The following is a 25,254-nucleotide window of genomic DNA, read 5'->3' as shown; positions in this document are numbered from 1 at the left end:
TTATCTCAGTTTTATAAAGGCTGTGTATTCAATTTTGAAAAACTTGTTATATCATAAGGTTTCTCCTCAGTATAAATAATTATGTCACGAAAAAAATTAAGGCTTTCTCTTATGTATAGCAAACATAGAATGTGTGAATCAGCACTCTAATTCCATGAGGCAAAAATCTAATCCAAATTAAGAAAAAATAAATAAAAGGAAATTTATTGGATCACAAAAAATGAAAAAGGATGGTGTAGCTGTCAGGAATGACTGGATCCAGGAGATCAAACAATATCATCAGATTTCTGTCTCTCGTCTCCATTTTCCTCTGTTAGATTTCTCTTTGGGAAAGCTTTCCTCATGAGTGGCAAAAAGGCTCCTGGTGAGTTTTTAATCTTATTAAATCCTTGAAACTTGCAATTCCAGAAAAAAATCTCTTACTACCCATAGGAATACGCGCAAAGGACTTCATTGATCCAGACAGGGCCATTTGCCAATCCCTTATCACTAGGTTGGGGGAAATAATTGGCCAGCCTGTGACCAATCCACTACTGTCCCTGATTAACAGTTTCACCAGAATCATATGCATTGAGGGTGGGGTAAGCCAGGTACAGAACAGATCAAAAAGTAACAGATGTGGCCGGGCATGGTGGCTCACACCTATAATCCCAGCACTTTGGGAGGCGGATCACCTGAAGTCAGGAGTTCGAGACCAGCCTGACCAATATGGTGAAACCCTGTCTCTACTAAAAATACAAAAATTAGCCAAGCATGGTCACAGGCACCTGTAATCCCAGCTACTCAGGAGGCTGAGGCAGGAGGATTGCTTGAGCCCAGGAGGCAGAGGCTGCAGTGAGCCAAGATTGCACCACTGCACTCCAGCCTGGGCAACAGAGCGAGGCTCTGTCTAAAAAAAAAAAAAAAAAGTAACAGATGTCTACTACTGAGCTACTTCAAATAATGGATACTCATGAACTGAAATATGAACTACATTCAAAGAATTACTAACCAAGAAGAACTCACTAATATTCAATAAGGACTGAGTGGTAACCAAATGTTTTCTTTCCTATACTTGTTATAATCAGAGCGTTTCTCTATTATGAATTCTTTGATGTCGTCTAAGGGCTGAGACACAGCTAAAATTATTCCCACATTCATTACATTTATAAGGTTTTTCTCCAGAGTGAATTCTCTGGTGTAGTCTTAGGGACAAGATCTGATGAAAAGCCTTCCCACATTCATTACATTCATAGGGTTTCTCTCCAGTATGAATTCTTTGATGTTGATTAAGATATGAGCCACAACTGAAGGCCTTCCCACATTTGTTACATTCATAGGGTTTCTCTCCTGCATGACTTCTCTTATGGTGAATTAGAACTAAAGCATCACTGAAGGCTTTCCCACATTTACTGCATTCAAATGGTCTCTCTCCAGTGTGAATTCTATGATGTCGATTAAGTTGTGAGTCAGTCCTAAAAAACTTCCCACATTTGATGCACTCATAGGGCTTTTCTCCGGTATGAATTCTCTGATGTTGATTCAGGTGTGAGCGATAGCCAAAGGTCTTCCCACATTCACTACATTTGAAGGGTTTCTCTCCTGTGTGAATTCTTTGATGCAGAGTAAGGGCTATGCGTCTGCTGAAGGCTTTTCCACACTGATTACATTCGTAGGGTTTCTCTCCCGTGTGAATCCTCTGATGTTGATTAAGGTGAGCACTCTGTCTGAAGGCTTTGTTACATTCTTTACATTCATATGGTTTCTCACCTGTGTGAATTCTCTGATGTTCAACAAGGAAGGCATAACGGCTAAAGGCCTTCCCACATTCATTGCATGCAAACGGTTTCTCTCCAGTGTGGATCCTCTGGTGTTGAGCAAGGTGAGCACTCTGTCTGAAGGCTTTGTTACATTCCTTACATTCATAAGGCTTCTCCCCAATATGAGTCCTTTGATGTTCACTGAGAAAGAAGCCATGGCTAAAGGCTTTTCCACAGTCATTGCATGCGTATGGTTTCTCTCCACTGTGAATTCTCTGAGGTTGAGTAAAGAATGAGTAACAGCTAAAGGCATCACCACATTCACTGTATCCATGGGGTAATTTTCCAAAATGAGTTGTCTGATGTTGAGCAAGTAATGAGTGGAAACTTAAGAGATTTGAAAAATCATTACTTTCATAAGATTTCTCACCAAGAGGAATTCCTGTATCTTTACTAAAGTATGTACTCTGGTTCAATTCTTCACATTCATTACCTATCAAAGATTCCTTCTCAGCACGGAGTCTTTTATATTCAATTATGACTGAATTTTGGGGGAAGAGTTTATCATAAATATCAAATTTATGTACTTGCTCTATGGTAGGAACTTTCTGTTGCGTTAAAAATACTGATTTCCGGGGTATGCTTCTCCCAAAATTACTAAATTCATTGTGTCTTTTCCCAGTAGAGATTTTCTTAACAGCTGTCACTTGCATGAAATGCCTCTCCGCATTTCCCTCATGTAGCTCAAATTCACCCTTACATTTCCAGGCTTCTCTGAAACTGGAGCATTCAAGGCCATGACTTGTTAGCCTTTCCATTATCATCTCCTGGGATATTTCATCTTCATCAATGAACCATTTTGGAGATAATTCCTTGATTTCACACCAAGACTCCCAGTCTGAAAAATATCAAGAAAGGAAATGTCTCCTTTGTTCCTTTGCTATGAGGAAGAAAATTGTTATAGAAGAAATGGAAGAATTTAACTGGGGGGAAGGAGGGTAGAAAGTATGTGATTCTAATAGCCCAAATATGGCCATGCGATATGATCAAAAGACAATGGAAGCACAAAGAATAAAGAGAGCTGAGAAGGGAAGGTATATGTGTTGATGGTAGTAGAAGGTGGTAGTTGGGGAAACAGGTAAAACGCAGGTCATCAAAAGGTAGGCAAAGCTAAATGCTAACAAGATAAAGAATTGAGGATGTCTGATTAGATCACAGCCAGTTTCCCTGCCTCTAGTCTTTAAAGCCTCCAGTTCATCCTGCACTGGTATTCATAAGACTGAAAACTTCATGAGGGCAGGGACTGATGTTCACTCCTTTTTCTTCTACTGTTGCACCCAATGCCTTGGACAGTGTCAGCATGTTGTTAAATGGATGACTGCTGCCAGATTAATCTCATGGCATCTTTTCCCACTAATGCTGTTCAACAACTTCTAAGATTTTTATCAGGGTCCAGGGAAAATTTACATATATTTTTTCTCAGTGACTAAAATAAACCTATCCTTTGTTAGGTCCATCAGCTTTTCTCATCATTCAGGGAAAATGATGCCTATTGAGAAGATACGTGATACTTTCAGGAGAGGATATTGGTTGGAGTAAGGTAGAAAGAAAACTATTTTTTAGAAGATGATCTCAAAAAATGAGAAAGTCCTTTTCACACCACAATAATCAGCCAATATGTTCAAATACATAGAACCTATTAGTAGGTCCAAAGTACCTACTGAAGGCGGGAAAGCCTGACACAAGGTCTTTCTACCTTTTGTAAATTCTGAGAGCTCAAGCCTGTGCAGATGATAATTCCATGTGGCACACAATGAAGGATAAGCTAATATGATATAGATTATTACAGGTATAAGTGTCAGGAAAAAAGAGATCAAAACTCACTAGCTTACTTAAGGAATAATTCTTGGAGAATATGAGCTTGGTGTTCAAGGCTATAATCAGGATTCCAAAATATAGTGGCTATTCAGCGACAGAGACTTTTTCATGTTTAGATGTGGTTAGGGATTATTTTAGAACCACATATTTTGGCATTTGGAGGTTAAATGGATACAGTCTTTGCCATAACAGTTTCTCATTTGTTGAAAAGTAAAGCTATCTCCAGTATAGGTCAGAACGAAATTGAAAAGGAAGTATTATTCATCTGTATCTTTCTTCTTTCCAATACACCCTTCACCCAAGGAAAGCCTCATCCCTATCAGTCTGTCCTAAGCACCGCCTTGGATTTTCTTACCTGTCTTTACCCAGGCCTGAGAGGCCTTATTCGCCTATCCTTTGTTAGGTCCATACCATTCATTCTTTCCCTAGAAATACAACTACTTCTGTTCCCTCACTTGCCTGGATCTCATCTCTCGTAGGCATCACCTGAAGCCACTATACTCCATCTTACCAAAAATAAGTCTTTACTCCAGGCAAATAGCAGATTTATACAATAACTAACTTAATGCTGAATAAAAGAAGCCTGATGGGAGAAGACTAGATATTTTCCAACATGGGAGACTCTGAGGTGCCTGAAGCTCCAACCACTATCTTTACACATAGACTTACAGATTGGATCCCCTTGATTAAAAGACTGTATGCTATCCAATATGGTAGCCACTAAGTATATGCAGCAATTTAAATTTAAATAACATTTTTAAAAGTCAGTTCCTTAGTCACACTAGCCACATTTTATGTACCCAAAGCCAAATGTGGGTAGTGGCTGCTGTATTAGAAAGCACACATATAGATTATTTCCATCATCACAGAAAGTTCTACTAGAGGCTGAGCATGGGGGTTCCTGCCTGTAATCCCAACACTTTGGGAGGCCGAGGCTGGTGGATCACTTGAGGCCAGGAGTTCAAGGCCAGCCTGGCCAACATGGTGAAACCCCGTCTCTACTGAAAATACAAAAATTAGCTGGGCACGGTGGCTCACATCTATAATCCCAGCTACTCAGGTGGCTGAGGCACGAGAATCCCTTGAACAAGGAGGCGGAGGTTGCAGTGAGCTGAGATCATGCCACAGCACTCAGCCTGGGCGACAGAGCGAGACTGTCTCAAAAAAAAAAAAAAAAGTAAGTTCTACTAGACAGAACTGGACAGAGATCCACATTAATATGACAAAGATCTTATGGTAAATGAGGAAACAACAGAAAAACAGGGGAAAGAGTCCGTTAAAGGGAGAGAACAGAGTTTTGAAAAGAGAAAATGGATAGTGGTAAGAACTATCTTATACATCTCAATAAGCTGAGGAATATGAAAATGAAAAAGGGTACCTGCATTTAGCTAAACTAGAGGGGTAGAAGCCAGATTGCAAGTGATAAGACAGTGGAAGAGAACCTAAGGTGAAGGCAGTGAGTTGAGATGACAACTGCTATGTAAGTAATTGGAAGAGAGAAGGGAGTATGGTTGGCAAGAACACAAAAAAAGTCCTATAAAATGCTATGAAATTCTTCTAAGCAAGATTTAAATGAATCAATGTAATATATAATTGCAAGAAAACAAAAAAAATAATATATGCATACATTTTTACCACAGGTTAATTTATATCAGGTCAGTTTCAACCAGAATTCCATAAGGATTTTATTTCCAAACTTAAGAAAATTATTTTAAAGAAACTTGGACAAAAGTAATCAATAATATAAAAGAAAATTATGAACAAAAAAAGAACATTCCAAAACCAATAATAGGACCTAAGCTCTTGCATTTTATACCTTTCTTCCATCAAAATCTCCGTGAAAGAACTCAACCAGGGTTGACTTGTAAAATTATTTATCATTGTGGAAAAGGTCAAGAAAAAATATCCAGAGAAACACACTTAGAGCATTAAAACCTGCAAGACACAGAGAACACAGTGAAGGGGAGCACGGCCTCCTCACTACCATCCTGACCACATCTGGTTGAAGGGAATGAATTTGACATCAACCTTGAAAACTTGCGTGTGGGAGAAAACACCACAAAGTCAAAAGGCAAGGGACAATCTGAGAAAAAACAACTAAAACATGTATTATAGAAAAATGAATAATGTCCAGAAAAAGACACATTCTCCAAAATGCAAGTATGCCAGCAATCCCAACAGTTTGGGAGGCCGAGAAGGGAGGATCGTTTGAGCCCAGGAGTTCTATACCAACCTGGGCAACACAGTGAGACCTCATCTCTACAAGAAAAATAAACAAAAAATCTAACCAGGTGCAGTGGTGCACACGCTGAGGTGGGAAGATTACTTGAGTTCAGGAGGTAGAGGCTGCAGTGAGCCAAGATCATGCCACTGCGCTCCAGCCTGGGCAACAGAGTGAGAACCTGTCTCAAAAAACAAAACAAAAAAATGTATGAGCAGGTAATTCACAGAAGAGAAAAACTTTATAGACAATGCATTCCTGGACAGATGCTCAGTAATATCACTAGTAAATTAAAACCATAAGAGCATTTCCCTTCCTCGTGTCAGCAGAAATTTCAGTTAGACAATATTAAGGACAATATCAAAAACTTAAGTTGAAGAATATCAAGAGAGGAAGGAAAAGCCATTCTCAGACACTGTCATTGTTAGTACGAGCATAAACTGATACAATCACTTCCCAGAACAAGTTGAGTATCTTGTAAATTAAAACATGCACTTCCATGTTCCAGCAATTTTACTTCAAGGTACACATTGTGTTGTTTGTTTTGTTTTGTTTTGAGACAGGGTCTTGCTCTGTCACCTTGCCTAGGCTGGAGTCCAGTGGCACTATCATAGCTCATTGCAGCCTTGAACTCCCAGGCTTAAGTGGCCCTCCTACCTCAGTCTCCTGAGTAGCTGGAACAATAAGCACACGGCACCATGACAGGCTCATTTTTTTATTTTTATTTTTTTATTTATTTTATTTTTTTATTTTTTTCCGAGATGGAGTCTTGCTCTGTCGCCCAGGCTGGAGTGCTGTGGCACAATCTCGGTTCACTGCTACCTCCGCCTCCTGAGTTCAAGCAATTTTCCTACCTCAGTCTCCCGAGTAGCTGGGATTACAGGCACACACCACCACGCCTGGCTAATTTTTGTATTTTTAGTAGAGACAGGGTTTCACCATGTTGGCCAGGCTGGTCTCGAACTCCTGGCCTCGTAATCCACCTACTTCAGCCTCCCAGAGTGCTGGGATTACAGGCATGAGCCACCACACCCAGCCTGAAAGTGCTTTTTAAAAACTATAAAACCCAGAAAATATAACATAAGACAATATATAGGATAGGCCAGGCGTGGTGGCTCAAGCCTGTAATCCCAGCACTTTGGGAGGCCGAGACGGGCGGATCACGAGGTCAGGAGATCGAGACCATCCTGGCTAACACAATGAAACCCCGTCTCCACTAAAAATACAAAAAAATTAGCCGGGCGTGGTGGCGGCGCCTGTAGTCCCAGCTACTCGGGAGGCTGAGGCAGGAGAATGGCGGGAACCCGGGAGGCGGAGCTTGCAGTGAGCCGAGATCGCGCCACTGCACTCCAGCCTGGGCGACAGAGCGAGACTCCGCCTCAAAAAAAAAAAAAAAAAAAAAAAGACAATATATAGGATTAAGCCCAAATTTATCAGAAATGTAATTAGACTTTCACCTATTAAAATGAAAAGATAATCAGACTGGTTTATAAAGTAAAACTCAAATCTGTATTGCATATAAGCCCTATACTTAAAGTTATCTTAAAAAGTTGAAAATAAGGCCGGGCGCGGTGGCTCAAGCCTGTAATCCCAGCACTTTGGGAGGCCGAGACGGGCGGATCACGAGGTCAGGAGATCGAGACCATCCTGGCTAACACGGTGAAACCCTGTCTCTACTAAAAAATACAAAAAACTAGCCGGGCGAGGTGGCGGGCGCCTGTAGTCCCAGCTACTTGGGAGGCTGAGGCAGGAGAATGGTGTAAACCCGGGAGGCGGAGCTTGCAGTGAGGCGAGATCTGGCCACCGCACTCCAGCCTGGGTGACAGAGCGAGACTCCATCTCAAAAAAAAAAAAAAAAAAAAAGTTGAAAATAGGCCAGGCACGGTAGCTCACGCCTGTAATCCCAGCACTTTGGGAGGCCAAGGCAGGTGGATCACAAGGTCAGGAGTTCAAGACCAGCCTGGCCAATATGGTGAAACCCCGTCTGTACTAAAAATACAAAAATTTTGTATTTTTATACAGTGTACAAAAGTGTACAGGCACACACCTGTAGTCCCAGCTACTTGGGAGGCTGAGGCAGGAGAATCACTTGAACCCAGGAGGTGGAGGTTGTAGTGAGCTGAGACCACAAAAACTGCACTCCAGCCTGGATGACAACAGCAAAACTCTGTCTCAAAAAAAAAAAAAAAAAATCAGTCAGGCGTGGTAGCTCACACCTGTATAATCCCAGCACAGTGGCAGGCCAAGGAGGGTGGCTCACCTGAGGTCAGGAGTTTGAGATCAGTCTGGCCAACATGGCGAAACCCTGTCTCTACTAAAAATACAAAAATTATCTGGGCATAGTGTTGAGCACCTGTAATCCCAGCTACTCGGGAGGCTGAGGCAGGAGAATCACTTGAACCCAGAAGGCGGAGGTTGCAGTGAGGCAAGATCACACCATTGCACTCCAGCCTGGGCGACAGAGCACAACTCCATCTAAAAAAAAAAAAAAAAAAAAAAAAAAGGATGAAAACTCAAGGAAACACATTCTCCCATAGAGCCTTAGGAAGGAATGTACACTGCTGACATCTTGATTTTAGCTCTGTAAGACCTAGTTTTTACTTCTGACCTCCAGAGCTATAATAAATTTGTGTTGTATTAAGTCACTAAATGTGTGCTAATTTATTACAGCAGAAAAAAAAAACTAAGCAGACAACTTTTCTGGAGGGGAATGTAGCAATTCCTTATAAAACTACATATGTATGGCCAGGTGTGGCTGCTCATGCCTGTAATCCCAGCACTCTGGGAGGCTGAAGTGGGTGGATCACAAAGTCAGGAGTTCGAGACCAGCCTGGCCAATATGGTGAAACCCCATCTCTACTAAAAATACAAAAATTAGCCAGGCGTGGTGGTGCAAACCTGTAGTTCCAGCTGTTCAGGAGGCTGAGGCAGGAGACTCACTTGAACCCAGGAGGAGGAGGTTGCAGTGAGCCGCGATTGGGTCACTACACTCCAGCCTGGTGACAGAGCGAGACTGTTGTCTAAAAAAAAAAAAAAAAAAAAAAAAAGTGTATATGCACTCACTCAGCAATTCCACATCTACGAATCCATGCTGAAGATACAGCCTCAACAATAAAAAATATATATAAGTTCAAGGTTATTCATCACATCTTTTGCAACTGTAAAATATTGCGAACACTAAATGACCATACATTAGTGTAGTTGAATAAATTATGATAACGGGTACATAATGAAGTATTATGAAGCAGTCAAAAAATGAAGAAGGGCAGGGCATGGTGGCTCACTCCTGTAATCACAGCACTTTGGGAGGCTGAGGCAGGCATATCACTCGAGATCAGAAGTTCAAGACCATCCTGACCAACATGGTGAAATGTTTTCTCTACTAAAAATACAAAAATTAGCTGGGCATGGTGGTGCACACCTGTAGTCCCAGCTACTCAGGAGGCTGAGGCAGGAGAATTGCTTGAACACAGGAGGCAGAAGTTGCAGTGAGCCAAGATCCTGTCACTGTACTCCAGCCTGGGTAAGAGTGAGACTCTGTCTCAAAAAAAAAAAAAAAAAAAAAAAAAATGAGGAAGATCTTCACAAACTAATATAAAGTGATCTCCTTTTAAGTGATAAAAACAAAATGTATCTACAGCACACTATTTGTCATATAAAGAAGATACAAGAAACTACACATGTAACTGTAATTTGTGCAAGAGAAACATTTATTTCAAGGATAAACTTGAAACTAAGGAAATTGGTAACATACAAGGGGTGGGTGGGAAATGGGTAGGAAGAAGCAGGGAAAAAGAATAAAGTAGGAGGAACAAGGAGGGCACAATACTTTTTGGAGATCTACTTTATACTATTTTATATAGCTCTGATCTTAGAGGCATAGTAATGTTTTAGATATCAAAAAAAAAAAAAAATTAAAACTAAGCAAGACTTAGTAGGAATGCAAAATAGAACATTTGTTATAAACAGTAACAAATGGGCTGGGCAGGGTGGCTCACACCTGTAATCCCAGCACTTTGGGAGGCCAAGGCTGGCACGGATCATGAGGTCAAGAGATTGAGACCATCCTGGCCAACATGGTGAAACCATGTCTCTACTAAAAATACAAAAATTAGCTGGGGGTGGTGGCACACGCCTGTAGTCGCAGCTACTCAGGAGCCTGAGGCAGGAGAATCGCTTGAACCTGGGAGGCGGAGGTTGCAGTGAGCTGAGATTGCGCCACTGCATTCCAGCCTGGGGACAGAGGGAGACTCCATCTCAAAAAAAAAACCGTAACAAATGGACCTAAAATAACTAACCTAAGTAATTTTGGAAATAGTATTTTTGACTGGACAATATAAGACTGAAACAAAAAGTACTATACACGAATACCTAAATCTAGTTGTTAAATTTGTTTCTCACAGAGAAATAGGTTAGAAATTCTGAAAGTACTTTATGTGTATACTAAAATTGAACAAATAGGTAAATATATTTTTTCTCATTATGAGAAAAAGAAATTACAAATAAGTAAAGGAGGAAGGCTACAATAAACCCTGTAAAGCAGGACTATAAATCAAGTTATTCATATAAACTGATAGTTTTAATAGATAAAAAGATAGAGGTAATAAAAAATGGAAAAAAAAGAGGCAGAAATAAATATAGGGGTGTGTATGTAAATATCTATCCATCTATCTATCCATCTATTTCCTAGCTCTATCTATCTATCTATCTATCTATCTATCTATCTATCTATCTATCTATCTGTTTCCTAGCTTTAGCTGCTGTCAGGGCCAGTAGCCTAGTGACATCCCAGTAGCCTAGAGCATACCTAGCTTGGTTTCTAAACACCATTTCCCAATAAAGCAATGAGGGCTCCTTGGAGAAGTGGTTGATTCAAGCCTGGGGCAAGGAAAATAAGAGAACCTGGAATACCTTGTGCCAGAAGGAAGGATGTGCTCAAAAAATGTACGGGGGCATGTCAGAAGGTCAAAGGAACCAAAGTGAAGGAGATTCCAACATTCAAAGCTGGAATGATTTGAGAAACAAAATAATGATTCATTGGATTTACTTCATAGAAATAAAAATCCATAAATCTAAAAATAAATCCATTTAAATTTTATGAAGTCATTACATTTTATGGGGTAAATTAGGTTTACCTCATAGAAAAAAATCTGTAAAGGCCGGGCGCGGTGGCTCAAGCCTGTAATCCCAGCACTTTGGGAGGCCGAGACGGGCGGATCACGAGGTCAGGAGATCGAGACCATCCTGGCTAATACGGTGAAACCCCGTCTCTACTAAAAATACAAAAAACTAGCCGGGCGAGGTGGTGGGCGCCTGTAGTCCCAGCTACTTGGGAGGCTGAGGCAGGAGAATGGCGTAAACCCGGGAGGCGGAGCTTGCAGTGAGCTGAGATCCGGCCACTGCACTCCAGCCTGGGCGACAAAGCGAGACTCCATCTCAAAAAAAAAAAAAAAAAAAAAAAAGAAAAAAATCTGTAAATATAATTGAATATATAAGTAAATGGATTGGAAGGAGCAGCTCTTCCTACAGAACAATCGCAATTAATATACATAAAGAAAAGAGGGAAATGGAAAAAAATCAACATTAGGTTAATAACACAGTAATAACAGTTGAAGAGATCCAGCAATAAGTGCTAAAATAAATGGGTAAAAATTACAGAAGAAACTGAATAATCTCAAAGTATCTCCCCCAAGATATTTCTTAATTACAAAGAGAAAAATAAGAAATTTATAATGGAGAAACCAAGCAGACACTACCTTCACTAAGTGTTCAAACTTAACATCACCAATACTAAGACATTATCGATATTATGCATCCTTTGGAATGATGCACTGAGAGAGAAACAACATTATTTCTGTGACATTTTTTGCAAAAATGCATTACCTCAATCTAATTATAAGAAAATATCAGATAAATCAGATAGATCCAAATTGAGTGCATGCAAATATAATGAGCCATTTGTGCAGAGTGAAGCATATCTGAGGGTTCCAGGAGAGATTACTCCAAGAAGATGAAGTCATAGATCACCTAATATATCCAAGTATCTTGAAAGATTCAGACAATTGATGATAAGTCGGGAATTGGATTAGGGATATGTACATATAAACTAAGCAAAAAAAAAAAAAAAGGACAAAATTCCCAAGTCATTATTAACTCCATGGAAAACAAAAAGGTGTAGAGAAAAAGTAACTTGGCATATGCACAGCACAGCTATGACTAGCACTAAATGGCCATAATAAAATAAATGCTGAATAGTGACTTAATCAAAATTATGACATTGAGATGATGGGGGATGGGAAATGTGTGTATTTGTGTGTGTGTACATGTGTTGAATTCAGGAGAAGAAAGTGCTAACTCCTTCTTTTATTTTCTTTTTTTTTTTTGAGACACAGTCTCAAAAGGCTGGAGTGCAGTGGCACGATCTCGGCTCACTGCAAGCTCCGCCTCCCGGGTTCACGCCATTCTCCTGCCTCAGCCTCCCAAGTAGCTGGGACTACAGGCGCCCGCCAGCATGTCTGGCTAATTTTTTGCACTTTTAGTAGAGACAGGGTTTCACCGTGTTAGCCAGGATGGTCTCAATCTCCTGACCTTGTGATCCGCCTGCCTCAGCCTTCCAAAGTGCTGGGATTACAGGCGTGAGCCACCACGCCCGGCCTCCTTACTTTCTTATAAGAAGATATCGAATAAAGGCTCACCCTGAAAAAACAATCAAGAGTAGCAACATTAACATATTTTTGGAGATATGAAGGGAACACCAAAAGAACTACAAAAGAAAAGAAAGTGGATCGCTCTAGGAAGAGGGAAACTGGGAAGCCAGGAACAAGAATTCTTTTTTTAAGGGAAAAAGCCTTGTATAGGCTTTTTGGTGTGAAGGTAATTGTGTTTTTTGGCAAAACGGCAATTATTTTTGCACCAACCTAATGATACTACTTGATTTTTTAAACAATGTGCATACACATCTTTCATAATTCTGATAAAAATAAAAACTCCGAAAAAGAAATCTGGAAATGAAATATAATTCTAACTGTAAAGGGAAAAGAAGAGCTGAGAAGGATTGAGATTCAAGGTATAGGTGGAAGACTAGAGAGCATAATTTGATAGAAAGAAAAAGAAAAAACCCCAGGGTGTGGTGAGGTTTCTAGGGAAGCACATACTAGGGAGATTTCAGTTCTCATCCCACCTGAAGCCCAAAAGAGTTTCCTACTTACTACGTGGTCGAGTACCTTACAATAGTCCTCCCTGCCTGGTGATCTGTCACTCACCTGCACAGTGACCCTGTGACATCTTTCTCTCCACCATCCACGGCTCCTTCCCTTGCTCCAGTAAGGAGATCATGTTGGGCTTAGAAATGGAGAGTCCTGTTCACAGGGAAAGAAAATGAGAGCAAGAGACAGACAGACATACAGACAAACAAATCAACATGCCACAGCTGTTCTAGGACACAGACCCAATCTCTCGATCATCAGGCAAGAATGGACATTAGAGGAAGGGCTAGAGAATGGAATGATGCTTGTGTGGATGAGGAGGAGGATGAAGCTTCTGCCATGGCAGTGGTTCTCAAAGTGCTACAGCAGCTGCAGCCATCACCTAGGAACTAATTAGAAATGCACATTCTCAGGCCCCAACCCAGAAGTATTGCGTTAGAAACTACAGTGGCTCTCGAACTTTAATAGACATCAGGGTCATTTGCAGAGCTTATTAAAACCCAGACTACTGAGCCTACTCCCAGAGTTTCTGATTTTGTAGGTCTAGAATGGGGCCTCATAATTTGCATTTTAACACATTCCCAGGACATGTTGATGTTGCTGTTCCAAACCACCATTCTATGGCAAAGGGAACTACCCATTTCCAACTCTATGAAATTACTTAATACACCAGGCGCAGGGGCTCACGCCTGTAATCCCAGCACTTTGGAAGGTCGAGGTGGGCGGATCATCTGAGGTCAGGAGTTCAAGACCAGCTTGGCCAACATGGAGAAACCCCATCTCTACTAAAAGTACAAAAATTAGCCGGGCATGGTGGCGGGTGCCTGTAATCCCAGCTACTCAGAAGGCTGAGGCAGGAGAATCGCTTGAACCTGGGAGGCAGAGGTTGCAGTGAGCCAAGATCGCGCCACTGCACTCCAGCTTGGGCGACAAGAGCAAGACTCTGTCTCAGAAAAAAAAAAAAAGAAATTACTTAATGTGTTCAGAATGTCTGCCAAAAGTAAATTAATTAATTAATTAAAATTTAAGAAACTTAAAAAGTTAAAAATATATACATATTTCTAATCATTTCCTGGGGACAGGAAGTAGAAAGGCAAGAAAGTGCTTTTAATATGTCTTAAGATGTCCTAGATATTCTCAACAGAGGAAGCAAAAACACTCCAGAGGAAGATTGTTAAATGATGGGGGAGAAACATCCTTACCAAGCCATACCAAGTTCCTGTAGTTCTCCAACATGACATCTCTGTATAAATCCTTCTGAGATGGCTTCAGCCATTCCCACTCTTCTTGGGAAAAGTCTAGCGCCACATCTCTGAAGGTCACCAACCCCTGAAATAAAAAAATTCTTGTTCACCAGGTGCCCAGACACCCATATGGTCCTAGCCAAAAAGATGCATTTGGCCAAAGTTCAAAGCTCTAAGTGACGCAAAGAAAATAATTATTGGAGAACAATTACATGCTGAGGTTTGTCAAATACCTTAAGGGAAGAGAAATATTAGAAACAGACTCACCGTTTGATAATTTTACATTTTTGTAAAAAAGACATATATACACAAAATTAGCTTATAACAAGAAACAGCAAAGACTAAGTTGTATGTTACATATACTAACTATAAAGAAAATCTTATATGGGGGATTCCTTTATATTCCCCAAATTGAGACATCAGATGGGGCACAATAGGAGAAAGGCCTTGAAAAGGGTATGGCCTGAAAGTTAGACTTTATATGTAGTCTGTGACTTAGTATATGTGAAGTATATGTGAAGTGACTTAGATAGAATTTTCATTGGAAGGTTATGCAAAAAATCTGGAAAAAACTTACATGTTCAAAAACAGAATTCAGGCTATAGCACTGAACTGAAGGCTAAATGAAGGGAGAGATATTTGTTTTATAAGCTGATATATATCCAGTGTCTATTACAAAACTGATCACATTGTAAACTCTCAGTAAACATTTGCTACTCAGGGAATAAATGGTGATGTTTCCTATAAAATGTCCATACGAAGAAAGAGTATTCAGTGCTTAAAAATGATAGGGTTTATGGCCGGGCGCGGTGGCTCAAGCCTGTAATCCCAGCACTTTGGGAGGCCGAGGCGGGCGGATCATGAGGTCAGGAGATCGAGACCATCCTGGCTAACACAGTGAAACCCCGTCTCTACTAAAAAAAAATACAAAAAACTAGCCAGGCGAGGTGGTGGGCGCCTGTAGTCCCAGCTACTCAGGAGGCTGAGGCAGGAGAATGGCGTGAATCTGGGAGGCGGAGCTTGCAGTGAGCTGAGATCTGGCCACTGCACTCCAGCCTGGGCAAGAGAGCCAGACTCCGCCTCAAAAAAAAAAAAAAAAGATAGGGTTCCAGTCTGCACAATATGTTCTCTTTTTCTTATCAAAAATAATGAAATATCAGGCCAGGCATGGTGGTTCATGCCTGTAATCCCAGTACTTTGGGAGGCCAAGGCAGGCAGATCACCTGAGGTCAGGAGTTAGAGACCAGCCTGGCCAAAATGGTGACACCCTGTCTCTACTAAAAATACAGAAATTAGCTGGATGTGGTGGTATGTGCCTGTAGTCCCAACTACTTGGGAGGCTGAGGCAGGAGAATTGCTTGAAATCGGGAGGAGAAGGCTGCAGTGAGCCGAGATCGTGCCACTGCACTTCCAGCCTGGGTGACAGAGCAAGACTCCATCTCAAAAAAAAAAAAAAAAAAGAAATATCAAATATGGTTATTCTACATAGTGGAAATAGGGCTGAATGTGTCTAGGGAAAAAATTACACAACTCCATAGTGTTGTATAACTTCCATGTGCTCCTCTACTCTTTTCTGAGTCCTAGGAGGCTGACTGCATCAATAAACTCCCTTGTCCCATCCCATATTCTGTTGGGTTCAGCCACAAGCAAGAGATGAAAGGAAGGTAAGTAAGGCAGAATACTTAGTCCCCTGGCTCCCTCCCTGGGTGGGAGCGCCACCCTGGGTGGTCTCTGTCTTTCAATCAAAATTCAGAGCACCTGTCAGGGGCCTCCTCCACCCAGCTCTCTGTCTCTGGATTCAAAGATCTAGGGTTAGAAGTAAGAGAGTTATGCTGTTATGAGCCCTGGAGTACAGCACGATCCTTCATAGTTTCTCTATGTCCTGATAATATCTTGTAAATAGTCACCTTTTGATTGCCTTGCTAGAACCCTGATTGATAAAACATGTTGACACAAAGTACTTCTCACATATGGCCAGAGAGTCCTCAAAAGCACTGCAAAACTGGGCCGGGCGCGGTGGCTCACGCCTGTAATCCCAGCACTTTGGGAGGCCGAGACGGGCGGATCACAAGGTCAGGAGATCGAGACTATCCTGGCTAACACGGTGAAACCCCGTCTCTACTAAAAGTACAAAAAAAACTAGCCGGGCGAGGTGGCGGGCGCCTGTAGTCCCAGCTACTCGGGAGGCTGAGGTTGGAGAATGGCGTAAACCCAGGAGGCGGAGCTTGTAGTGAGCCGAGTTCGCACCACTGCACCCCAGCCTGGGTGACAGAGCAAAGACTCCGTCTCAAAAAAAAAAAAAAAAAAAAAAAAAAAAAAAGCACTGCAAAACCACTCTACTATGCTTCCCTAATAAATTCACTCTCCCCATCTCCTGATAACTATTTCATTACTCTGTCATCAACTCATCTCGTTCTCACTTTGAACTTCCTCATCCTCCAGCCACCATATGTACTTACCCTTCTGTATCTGTACTGATAGCTGTATATTCTGTCTGCCCTCTGTGACTATGGATAAAACTCTAGGCTTCGAAGACCAGTCCCTCCACTTGCCCACACAAAGACATTTTCACCTCTCTCCCTTGTACTACCAACTATTCTTGCTTTACTGGATCATTCCAATCAGCAAAAAAACTGATGTAATGTCTTCCATCTTGTAAATAAATACATAGATAAATAAATAAATAAGTTCCTTTTCCGTGATCTCACTCTAGCTATTTCCCCATTTCTCTACTCCTCTTAATAACAAAACTCTTCCGATGAGTTGTCTAGACCAGTGTTATCTACCGGAAATATTTGAGTCACATATGTAATTTGAAATTTTCCAGTAGTCACAGGAAAAAAATAAATAGAAAAAAATATCATTTTTATTTAACCCAATATGTTGAAAACGTTATCATTTCAGCATGTAATAATATAAAAAAATTAATGAGATTTCTTACACTTTTTTGTACTGAATCTTCAAAATCTGGTATATACTTTGCACTTACAGCGTATCACAATTTAGAGTACCTCATATGTGCCTGCTGGCTACACTATTGTAAGTCTAAATTCACTGTCTTTGTTCTCACCTTCCTCATTTTCCATTCTCTTTTTTCTGCTTTTTTTTTTTTTTTTTTGGAGATGGAGTTTCACTCGTGTCACCCAGGCTGGAGTGCAATGGCATGATCTCAGCTCACTGCAACCTCCACCTCCTGGGTTCAAGTGATTCTCCTGCCTCAGACTCCAGAGTGGCTGGGATTACAGGCATGTGCTACTACGCCTGGCTAATTTTTGTATTATTAGTAGAGATGGGGTTTCACCATGTTGGCCAGGCTGGTCTTGAATTTCTGACCTCAGGTGATCTGCCCGCCTCAGCCTCCCAAAGTGCTGGGATTATAGGCATGAGCATGAGCCACTGCACCAGCCTTTTTTTTTTTTTTTTTTTGAGACAGGGTCTCACTCTGTTTCTGTTGCACAGGCTGGAATGTATACCACATGAATCATAGCTCCTTGTGCTTCAAACTCCTGGACTCAAGTGATACTCCCACCTCAGTCTCCCAAGCAGCTGGGACTATAGGCATCTGCCACCATGCCTATGTTTTTGGATTTTAGTATCAAATATTTTTTTAGAGACGGAGTCTCCCTATGTTGCCCTGCATACATAGTGGGTCTTGAACTCCTAGGCTCAGGTGATGGTCCTGCCATCTTGGCCTCCCAAAGTACTGGGAGTACAGACATAAGCCACTGCACCCAGCCTCCATTCTCTCTTAAACCCACCACAATGATGTCTTCATCCCAGTCATTCAATGAAGTAGCTCTTGTCCAGAATATTTCTTTTTTTTTTTTTTTTTTTTTTTTTTTTGAGACGGAGTCTCACGCTGTTGCCCAGGCTGGAGTGTAGTGGCGCGATCTCGGCTCACTGCAAGCTCCGCCTCCCGGGTTCCCGCCATTCTCCTGCCTCAGCCTCCTGAGTAGCTGGGACTACAGGCGCCCGCCACCGCGCCCGGCTAATTTTTTGTATTTTTAGTAGAGACGGGGTTTCACTGTGGTCTCGATCTCCTGACCTTGTGATCCGCCCGCCTCGGCCTCCCAAAGTGCTGGGATTACAGGCTTGAGCCACCGCGCCCGGCCTCAGAATATTTCTGTTACCAAATCCAACGGTGAGTTCTCAGTCTTCATCTTCTTCAGTCCCTCTCAGAGGAACTTGGCTCAGTTGATCATCCCATCCTTGAAATACTTTCTCCTCTTGGCTTCCAGAACCCACACTCTTCTGGTTTTCCTTCTACATCAGCTCTTCTCAGTCTGTTTTGCTGGTTCCTCCTCTTCTTGTGTGGCTCTAAATGTTGAACATCCCAAACTCAGTCCTACGACCTATTTCCTACCTACATTCACCACAACCTTGCCCTCAAGATAATCTCACCCTGTCTCATGCTTTAAATACACTAAGGATGGCCGGGCGCAGTGGCTCGCACCTGCAATCCCAGCATTTTGGGAGGCCTAGGCAGGTGGACCACAAGGTCAGGAGATCCAAACCATCTTGGCCAACATAGTGAAATCCATCTCTACTAAAAATACAAAAATTAGCTGGGCATGGTGGCATGTGCCTATAGTCCCAGCTACTCAGGAGGCTGAGGCAGGAGAATCACTTGAACCCAGGAGGAAGAGGCTGCAGTGAGCCGAGACTGCGCCATTGCACTCCAGCCTGGGCGACAGAGCAACACTCCGTCTAAAAAAGAAAGGAAGGAAAGAAAAGAAAGAAAAAGAAAGAAAGAAAGAAAGGAAAGGAAGAAAAAATACACTAAGGACTCCCAAATTCACATCTATAGTCCTGAACTCCAGATGTATAATCAGCACTCCATTTGGATATCCAAAAGGTCTCTAAATATATCCAGAACTCAATTCTCTTTTTTTTTTTTTGAGACGGAGTCTTGCTCTGTCACCCAGGCTGGAGTGCAATGGCGCAGTCTCAGCTCACTGCAAGCTCCACCTCCTGGGTTCACGACATTCTCCTGCCTCAGTCTCCCAAGTAGCTGGGATTACAGGCTCCTGCCACCGCACCTGGCTAATTTTTTGTATTTTTAGTAGAGACCGGGTTTCACCGTGTTAGCCAGGATGGTCTTGATCTCCTGACCTCGCGATCCACCCGCCTCAGCCTCCCAAAGTGCTGGGATTATAGGCGTGAGCCACCGTGCCCAGCCTTCAGAACTCAATTCTTGATGTCCAGCCCACTTCACATTGTCTTTCCAGCTCAGTAAATGGCATGCCTATTCATGTAGCTGCCTAGCCAAAAATCTCTGTAGGCATCCTGACTTCTTCCTCTCACACACCACAACTAATCCTTGATCAAATCGCATTTTCTATCTCCAATGTATACACAGAATCTCACTAGCTCCAACGCCACCACCATGGCCCAGGCTGCTATCACCTCCTGTCTGGATTACTAAAACAGTCTCCTGACTGGCCTCCCTGCTTCCACCTTTACTCCCCTGCTATCTGTTTTCACTTTAAGGCATAAATCAAATCAGATCACAAACGCTCCAATGAACTTAACTCTCCTTCACTTAGAACCAAATTCAAAGTTCAGATCATGACTTGAAAGGGCCTACATAATTTGGTCCCCAGCATTCCTCTGACATCATAGTGATCATTTCTCTTCAAGGACAGACTCATTGCTATCCCTGGAACACACCAAACACGCTCCCACCATAATAACTTTGTACTCCTTCTTTTAAAGCTCTTCCCCAGATCTCCACAAAACTTACTTGCTACTTTCACTGAAGTTTTGCTTTGCTAAATGTCACTTTCTCAGAGAGGCCATCCTTGACCTCCCTATTTAATAGATGAGTCAGTAATCAACCTCTATCCCTTATTTCACTTGCACCTCATCACCAACTCAAGAAATCATCATCCATCTAAAGAGGACAGCTCTGCTCCATCACACAGGTGAGCATAACGCTGAGTAAAAAAGATATTAAATGTTTTGTAGAAGGATTATATGAACAAAAGGTGGAGAGAGAAAAGTGGAGGGGTGCTCATTGGGCTATTTGTGACTTTCCCTGCGGTTCCAAAGTCCTGAAAAATGAGGTCAAATGTCTGAAAACAAAGCAAAAGAGCATGCTTACCTGGGACATGGCTTTACAAAGCCCCACAGCCATTCCTCCTTCTTCAGTTTTCTCTTCTGAAGAAGAACAAAGTCCTGAGAAGGGAGAGTTAAGGAAGAAATGATGGTGTGTCAGCCCTATGTTTTTGGTCCAAGACCCACAAAATGGAACTATTGCCCCTTTCTTCTCCCTACATGGGCCAGTCTCACCTTTTCCAAGATCTGGCAGGGGGTGGCGCGGGGGAATCCAAAGCTGAACTTAACTCTCAAAGTCTTGACTTATATTAAGCGTCGCCTGAACTCAACAAAATCCAAAGTCTGTCCTACGGCCAACAAGGTGGTTCATGATCCAGCCCCTGGCTGTACCTCTGACCTAATTTCCTACCCTTTTGCCCCTTGCTCACCACACTCCAGGCACACGTGTCTTTCTGCTGTTACTCAAACACTGCGTACACCCCTCCTTCAGGGTTGTGACCTTTTCCTTCTGCCTGGAACCTTCTCCCAGACACCAGTATGGGCCACTCCTCTTTATTCCTATATGCATTCAGGTGTCCCTTCATCAGAGGGACTTCCCTGAAAATTCTACCTAAAAGGAACCCCTGTTCCAGGTACTCAATTTTTCTTTACGCTGAATTATTTTTCGTCTTAGCGTTTATCACCACTGGACATGTTACATATAGCTTTGTTTCATTGTTTCTCTTCCCATACAAGATTATAAGATCCAAGAGAACTAGGTTTTGTTTGGTTCACTGGTGTATTCTAATGACAGAACACCACCAAACCATGGTAGTTTCTCAAAAGTATTAGATAAATGAAGAAATTTTACTATGCCTCATGTAATATAAAGATACCATGTTAACTCATGCTGTGTTAGGCAAGTAATTTTAATTTTCCTGTGCCTTACTATCAGACTAGATCCCACATAATTAATCCCATGATCTCACATACACATAAAATTCTCACCCAATCACAAACATACACACATTTACACAATCATAGGCATAATCTCTCTCACACACACAGCCATATTAGCACAAAGACAGAGACTGTCACACATAGGTATCTATGTCACACATAGGTATCATTGTGTCATTATCTCATTTAATCCTCAGAGCTACTACTCCACAAAACTATAAAGATAGGTATTAATATCTCCACTTTACTGGTAGTAAAAGGGAGGTTCCAGAAGCTTAAACAACCAACTCAAAGTCAGGGGTCCAACTGAAATGTGACCCCAAAACCAGTCCTCTTTTGAAAGGGCACGATGTCTGAATGGGGAATATTCAACACAACCTGAGTAATCAATGCCATATATTCCTCAGAGAGGCATCTTTAGAGATGGCAGATGTTACCTTTATTTCCCTACGGAAATGCAGCCTGAGGGAAACATTGCCAAATTTTAATACTACAGGAACTACAAACTGGGCAGTCTGAAGTAAGTTCCTTGTCCTCTTAGGGTCAACATTTCTTCATCGTCAAAATAGGGACAGGCTGGGCACGGTGGTTCACACCTGTAATCCCAGCACTTTGGGAGGTCAAGGTGGGCAAATCACTTGAGCCTAGGAATTCAAGACCAGCCTGGGCAACGTGGCAAAACCCTATCTCCTCAAAAAGTAGAAGAATTAATCGGGCGTGGTGGCATGTGTCTGTAGTCCCAGCTACTCGGGAGGCTGAGGTGGGAGGCTTGCTTGAACCCGGGAGGTAGAGGGTGCCGAGAGCCGAGATTGCACCATTGCACTCTAGCCTACAGCACAGAGCAAGACTCTGTCTTAAAAAGAAAGAAAGAGAGAAAGAAAGAGAGAAAGAAAAAAAAAAAAAAAAAGAAAGAGAGAAAGAAAGAGAGGAAGGAAGGAAGGAAGGAAGGAAGGAAGGGAGGGAGGGAGGGAGGGAGGGAGGGAGGGAGGGAGGGACAATTGTGGTTGACCTAGAATTCAGTATACATCACCCCCTAATTTCACCCCCTAATTCTGGACTACTTTGCACTAGACAACTCAGTCCCTAGCAGTTATTTCCTTAGTGTAATGCAGCTTGAAATTGTCCATACAAGCTTCTGCAGCAGGGCGCGGCGGCTCACGCCTGTAATCTCAGCACTGTGGGATTCTCAAAAAAAAAAAAAAGCTTTTGCAACCTGAGAAGAGAATCAATGTAGTCTTCTTAGAATCTGGGAGCAGAAGCCTTAAGTAGCGCCTGCATAAAAGAAACTTCAGTTTGTTTGTTTTGTTCTGATAGCTGTGTATCTCTTGGGCAATCAATCAATCAATCAATCAATATGTTTTTTGTTTGTTTGTTTTTTGAGATGGAGTGTCACTCTTGTTGCCCAGGCTGGAATGCAGTGGTGTGATCTCAGCTCACTGCAGCTTCCACCTCCCGGGTTCAAGTGATTTTCCTGCCTCAGCCTCCCAAGTAGCTGGGATTACAGGTGCGTGCCACCACGCCCAGCTAATTTTTGTATTTTTAGTAGATATGGGGTTTCTCCATGTTGGCCAGGCTGGACTCAAACTCCTGACCTAGTGATCCACCCACCTCGGCTTCCCAAAGTGCTGGGATTACAGACGTGAGCCACCATGCCCAGCCTGGGCAATATAAAAGTTTGGAATGAGCCATTAGTCTCCAAAAAGAAGGTATGATGAAAAAAAAAAAAAAAACTTTGTTTTTATGTAGCACCCAGACCCAGGTTGACTTTCCACTCCTTCCCTCATTGGCTACATGACCTCAGGCAAGTTAATCCATCTCTCAGAAACTTTCTTTTCCACTGTGAAGATTGCATGAATGAACACCTAGGGCAGAAAGGTGCCACCCTTGTTCCTGCTTGGATTCTACACACATTTGGAAATGAAATAATATTTTTCTTTATCAACTGAGAAGGTCAAAATAAAAAACTCAGCACACTTGGTACATCAGAAAAAGAGCCATGGGTCCAGACTCTCAGCACCAAATATGGAAGAGTTTTGAGAAGGATAAAGCTAAAATCTCAAACTCAATAACCTAAGGAGAGGAAGACTGGGCTTTCAGATTAGGCTTCCCTCCCCCAGAAGCAGCTGAGGATAGCCTCACTAGAATGTTTTTAGACTGAGTCCTGTCACTCACAAGGGGACAGAAGGAAGAGACCCATATATAAGTTCCCATGTTCTGAAGGTTCCTATTCCAAGACCAGGCCATCTTTTCCAAAACCCTCAAAACCCAGGGCTACCATTTTTCACACTCTCAATGTGGGAAAGAACAAGGGAATTTAGTAATTAAAGGGGGGAACTTGACTGGACACAGTGGTTCAGGCCTATAATCTCAACACTTTGGGAGGCCAAGGTGGGAGGACTGCTTGAGCTCAAGTTTCAGACCAGCCTGGACAACATGGCATGAAGTCTCTACAAAAAATAAAAATAAAAACAATTAGCCAGGCATGGCGGCACGTGCCTATGGTCCCAGTTTCTTGGGAGGCTGAGGCAGGTGGTTTGCTTGAGCCCAGGAGGTCAAGGCTGCAGTGAGCTGTGATCACACCATTGCATTCCAGTCTGGGTGACAGTAAGATCCTACCTTGGGAAAAAAAAAACAAAAGACCTGGCGTGGTGGCTTACGCCTGTAATCCCAGCAGTTTGGGAGGCCGAGGCAGGTGGATCACTTGAACCTGGGAGGCAGAGGTTGCAGTGAGCCGAGATCACACCATTGCACTCCAGCCTGGGCAATAGAGTGAGACTCCAACTCAAGAAAAAAAAAAAAAAAAAAAAAAAAAAAGCGAGACCGCTAGAGCTAAACTGCTTGGGTTTGAGTTCTGTTGCTGTCACTTGTTAACTGTGTGAACTTGGGCAATTTTAATATTCCTGTGCTTCCTAAGTCAATCCCACAATCTCATATACACACACAAACTCTCACTCAATCACAAACATATACAGAGTCACACAAACACACCCATAATCTCACACAATACACAGCCACATAAGCACAAAGATAGATGGTCACATACAATTACACCAACAGAGATAAACAATCACACACAATCGCACACATAGCAACATACCACACAAGTCACACATCTTGTCGCAATTACCCGTACAAAACTATACCTACAGAGGCAGATGGTCATAGTCGCACAATCACACTTGCTGTCACACACATTCAAACGCAGTTGTATCCGCAGAAACAGGTGGTCACATAACCACACACATGCATTTACACACACAATGTCACACCGCAGCCTCTCATAAACACACCTGCAGCTACACCTGCAGAGACAGTCACACACAAACGCACATATTCACAGTTTCACCCCCAGACACAAATGGTTACAGTCACACACAACCGGGCGCACGCGCACAAACACACACACTGACACAAGATCACATTCTGTCACACCCGCAGCCTGTCACATAGTTGGTAACACAGTGAAACACACACGGCCTCCCCAGCGACTCCTGCCGGGTTCCCATCCCTGCCGCGTCCGGTCCACCCGGAGCCTGCCCTTGACCTCCCGCTCTCGCTCGGGGCCCGGCCCCACTCACCTCCCGGCGCCGCGGGCTCTGCAAACGGGCCCCGCGACCAAGACCCGCGACGTCACCTCCCAGAATCCTCCGCGAGGAGGAGCGAGGCGAGGACTGAGGCGTGCAGGACTCTGAGCTCTGCGAAATCTGCCAGCGACACCGCGTTCCCCATGGACCCCGCGAACCACGAGCCCCAGAACGCTTTGCGCCACGGCCGTCATCGTTGAACTACACCTCCCAGAGAACGCCGCGGCCCCCTCCTCTGCGCGCCTGCGCCGCGGGGGCTGGCACCGGAGAGGGCTGTGTGAGGTCCCAGGCGCTCAAGTTAGCGTGAGCTGCTGTGTAGGGAAGAGCGGCCAGGCTGCGCGCTGGGCTGATTGGTTGAATGCTTGGGTGTGGTGGTTCGTGTGTGAC

General features: G+C 42.8%; 1 protein-coding gene across 3 annotated transcripts; it reads right to left on the bottom strand.

Moving 5' to 3' along the window:
- Positions 1-8: 8 nt before the first annotated feature.
- On the bottom strand, positions 9-24,929 carry ZNF527 (zinc finger protein 527). 3 transcript variants are annotated; one of them, XM_065535472.2, is made up of 5 exons: positions 24,862-24,929; positions 20,391-20,464; positions 14,246-14,372; positions 13,101-13,196; positions 9-2,637 (listed from the first exon to the last, which is right to left on the bottom strand). In XM_065535472.2, exons 2-5 carry the CDS (start codon positions 20,421-20,423, stop codon positions 1,064-1,066), a joined length of 1,830 nt encoding a protein of 609 aa, XP_065391544.1. In that variant the 5' UTR covers positions 20,424-20,464; positions 24,862-24,929; the 3' UTR covers positions 9-1,063. The 3 variants fall into 3 exon arrangements, with proteins under 3 accessions (XP_065391544.1, XP_065391545.1, XP_065391546.1); XM_065535473.2 differs by having other exon boundaries at positions 14,256-14,372; XM_065535474.2 differs by lacking the exon at positions 13,101-13,196.
- Positions 24,930-25,254: the final 325 nt, after the last annotated feature.

Source organism: Macaca fascicularis, chromosome 19 (assembly GCF_037993035.2).
Source record: "Macaca fascicularis isolate 582-1 chromosome 19, T2T-MFA8v1.1".
NCBI lineage: Eukaryota > Metazoa > Chordata > Mammalia > Primates > Cercopithecidae > Macaca > Macaca fascicularis.
Note: the sequence above shows the minus strand (reverse complement) of the source record. Positions and strands in the feature narration are given on the sequence as shown.

Excerpts from the sequence above, each read along its gene's own strand:
- ZNF527 (XM_065535472.2), bottom strand. The coding sequence starts at position 20,423 with ATGGCTGTGGGGCTTTGTAAAGCCATGTCCCAG. Across the intron at positions 14,373-20,390 it reads TTTGTAAAGCCATGTCCCAG|GGGTTGGTGACCTTCAGAGA; the intron begins GTAAGCATGCTC and ends TTTTTATTTCAG. Across the intron at positions 2,638-13,100 it reads GTCACAGGGTCACTGTGCAG|ACTGGGAGTCTTGGTGTGAA; the intron begins GTGAGTGACAGA and ends GATATTTTTCAG.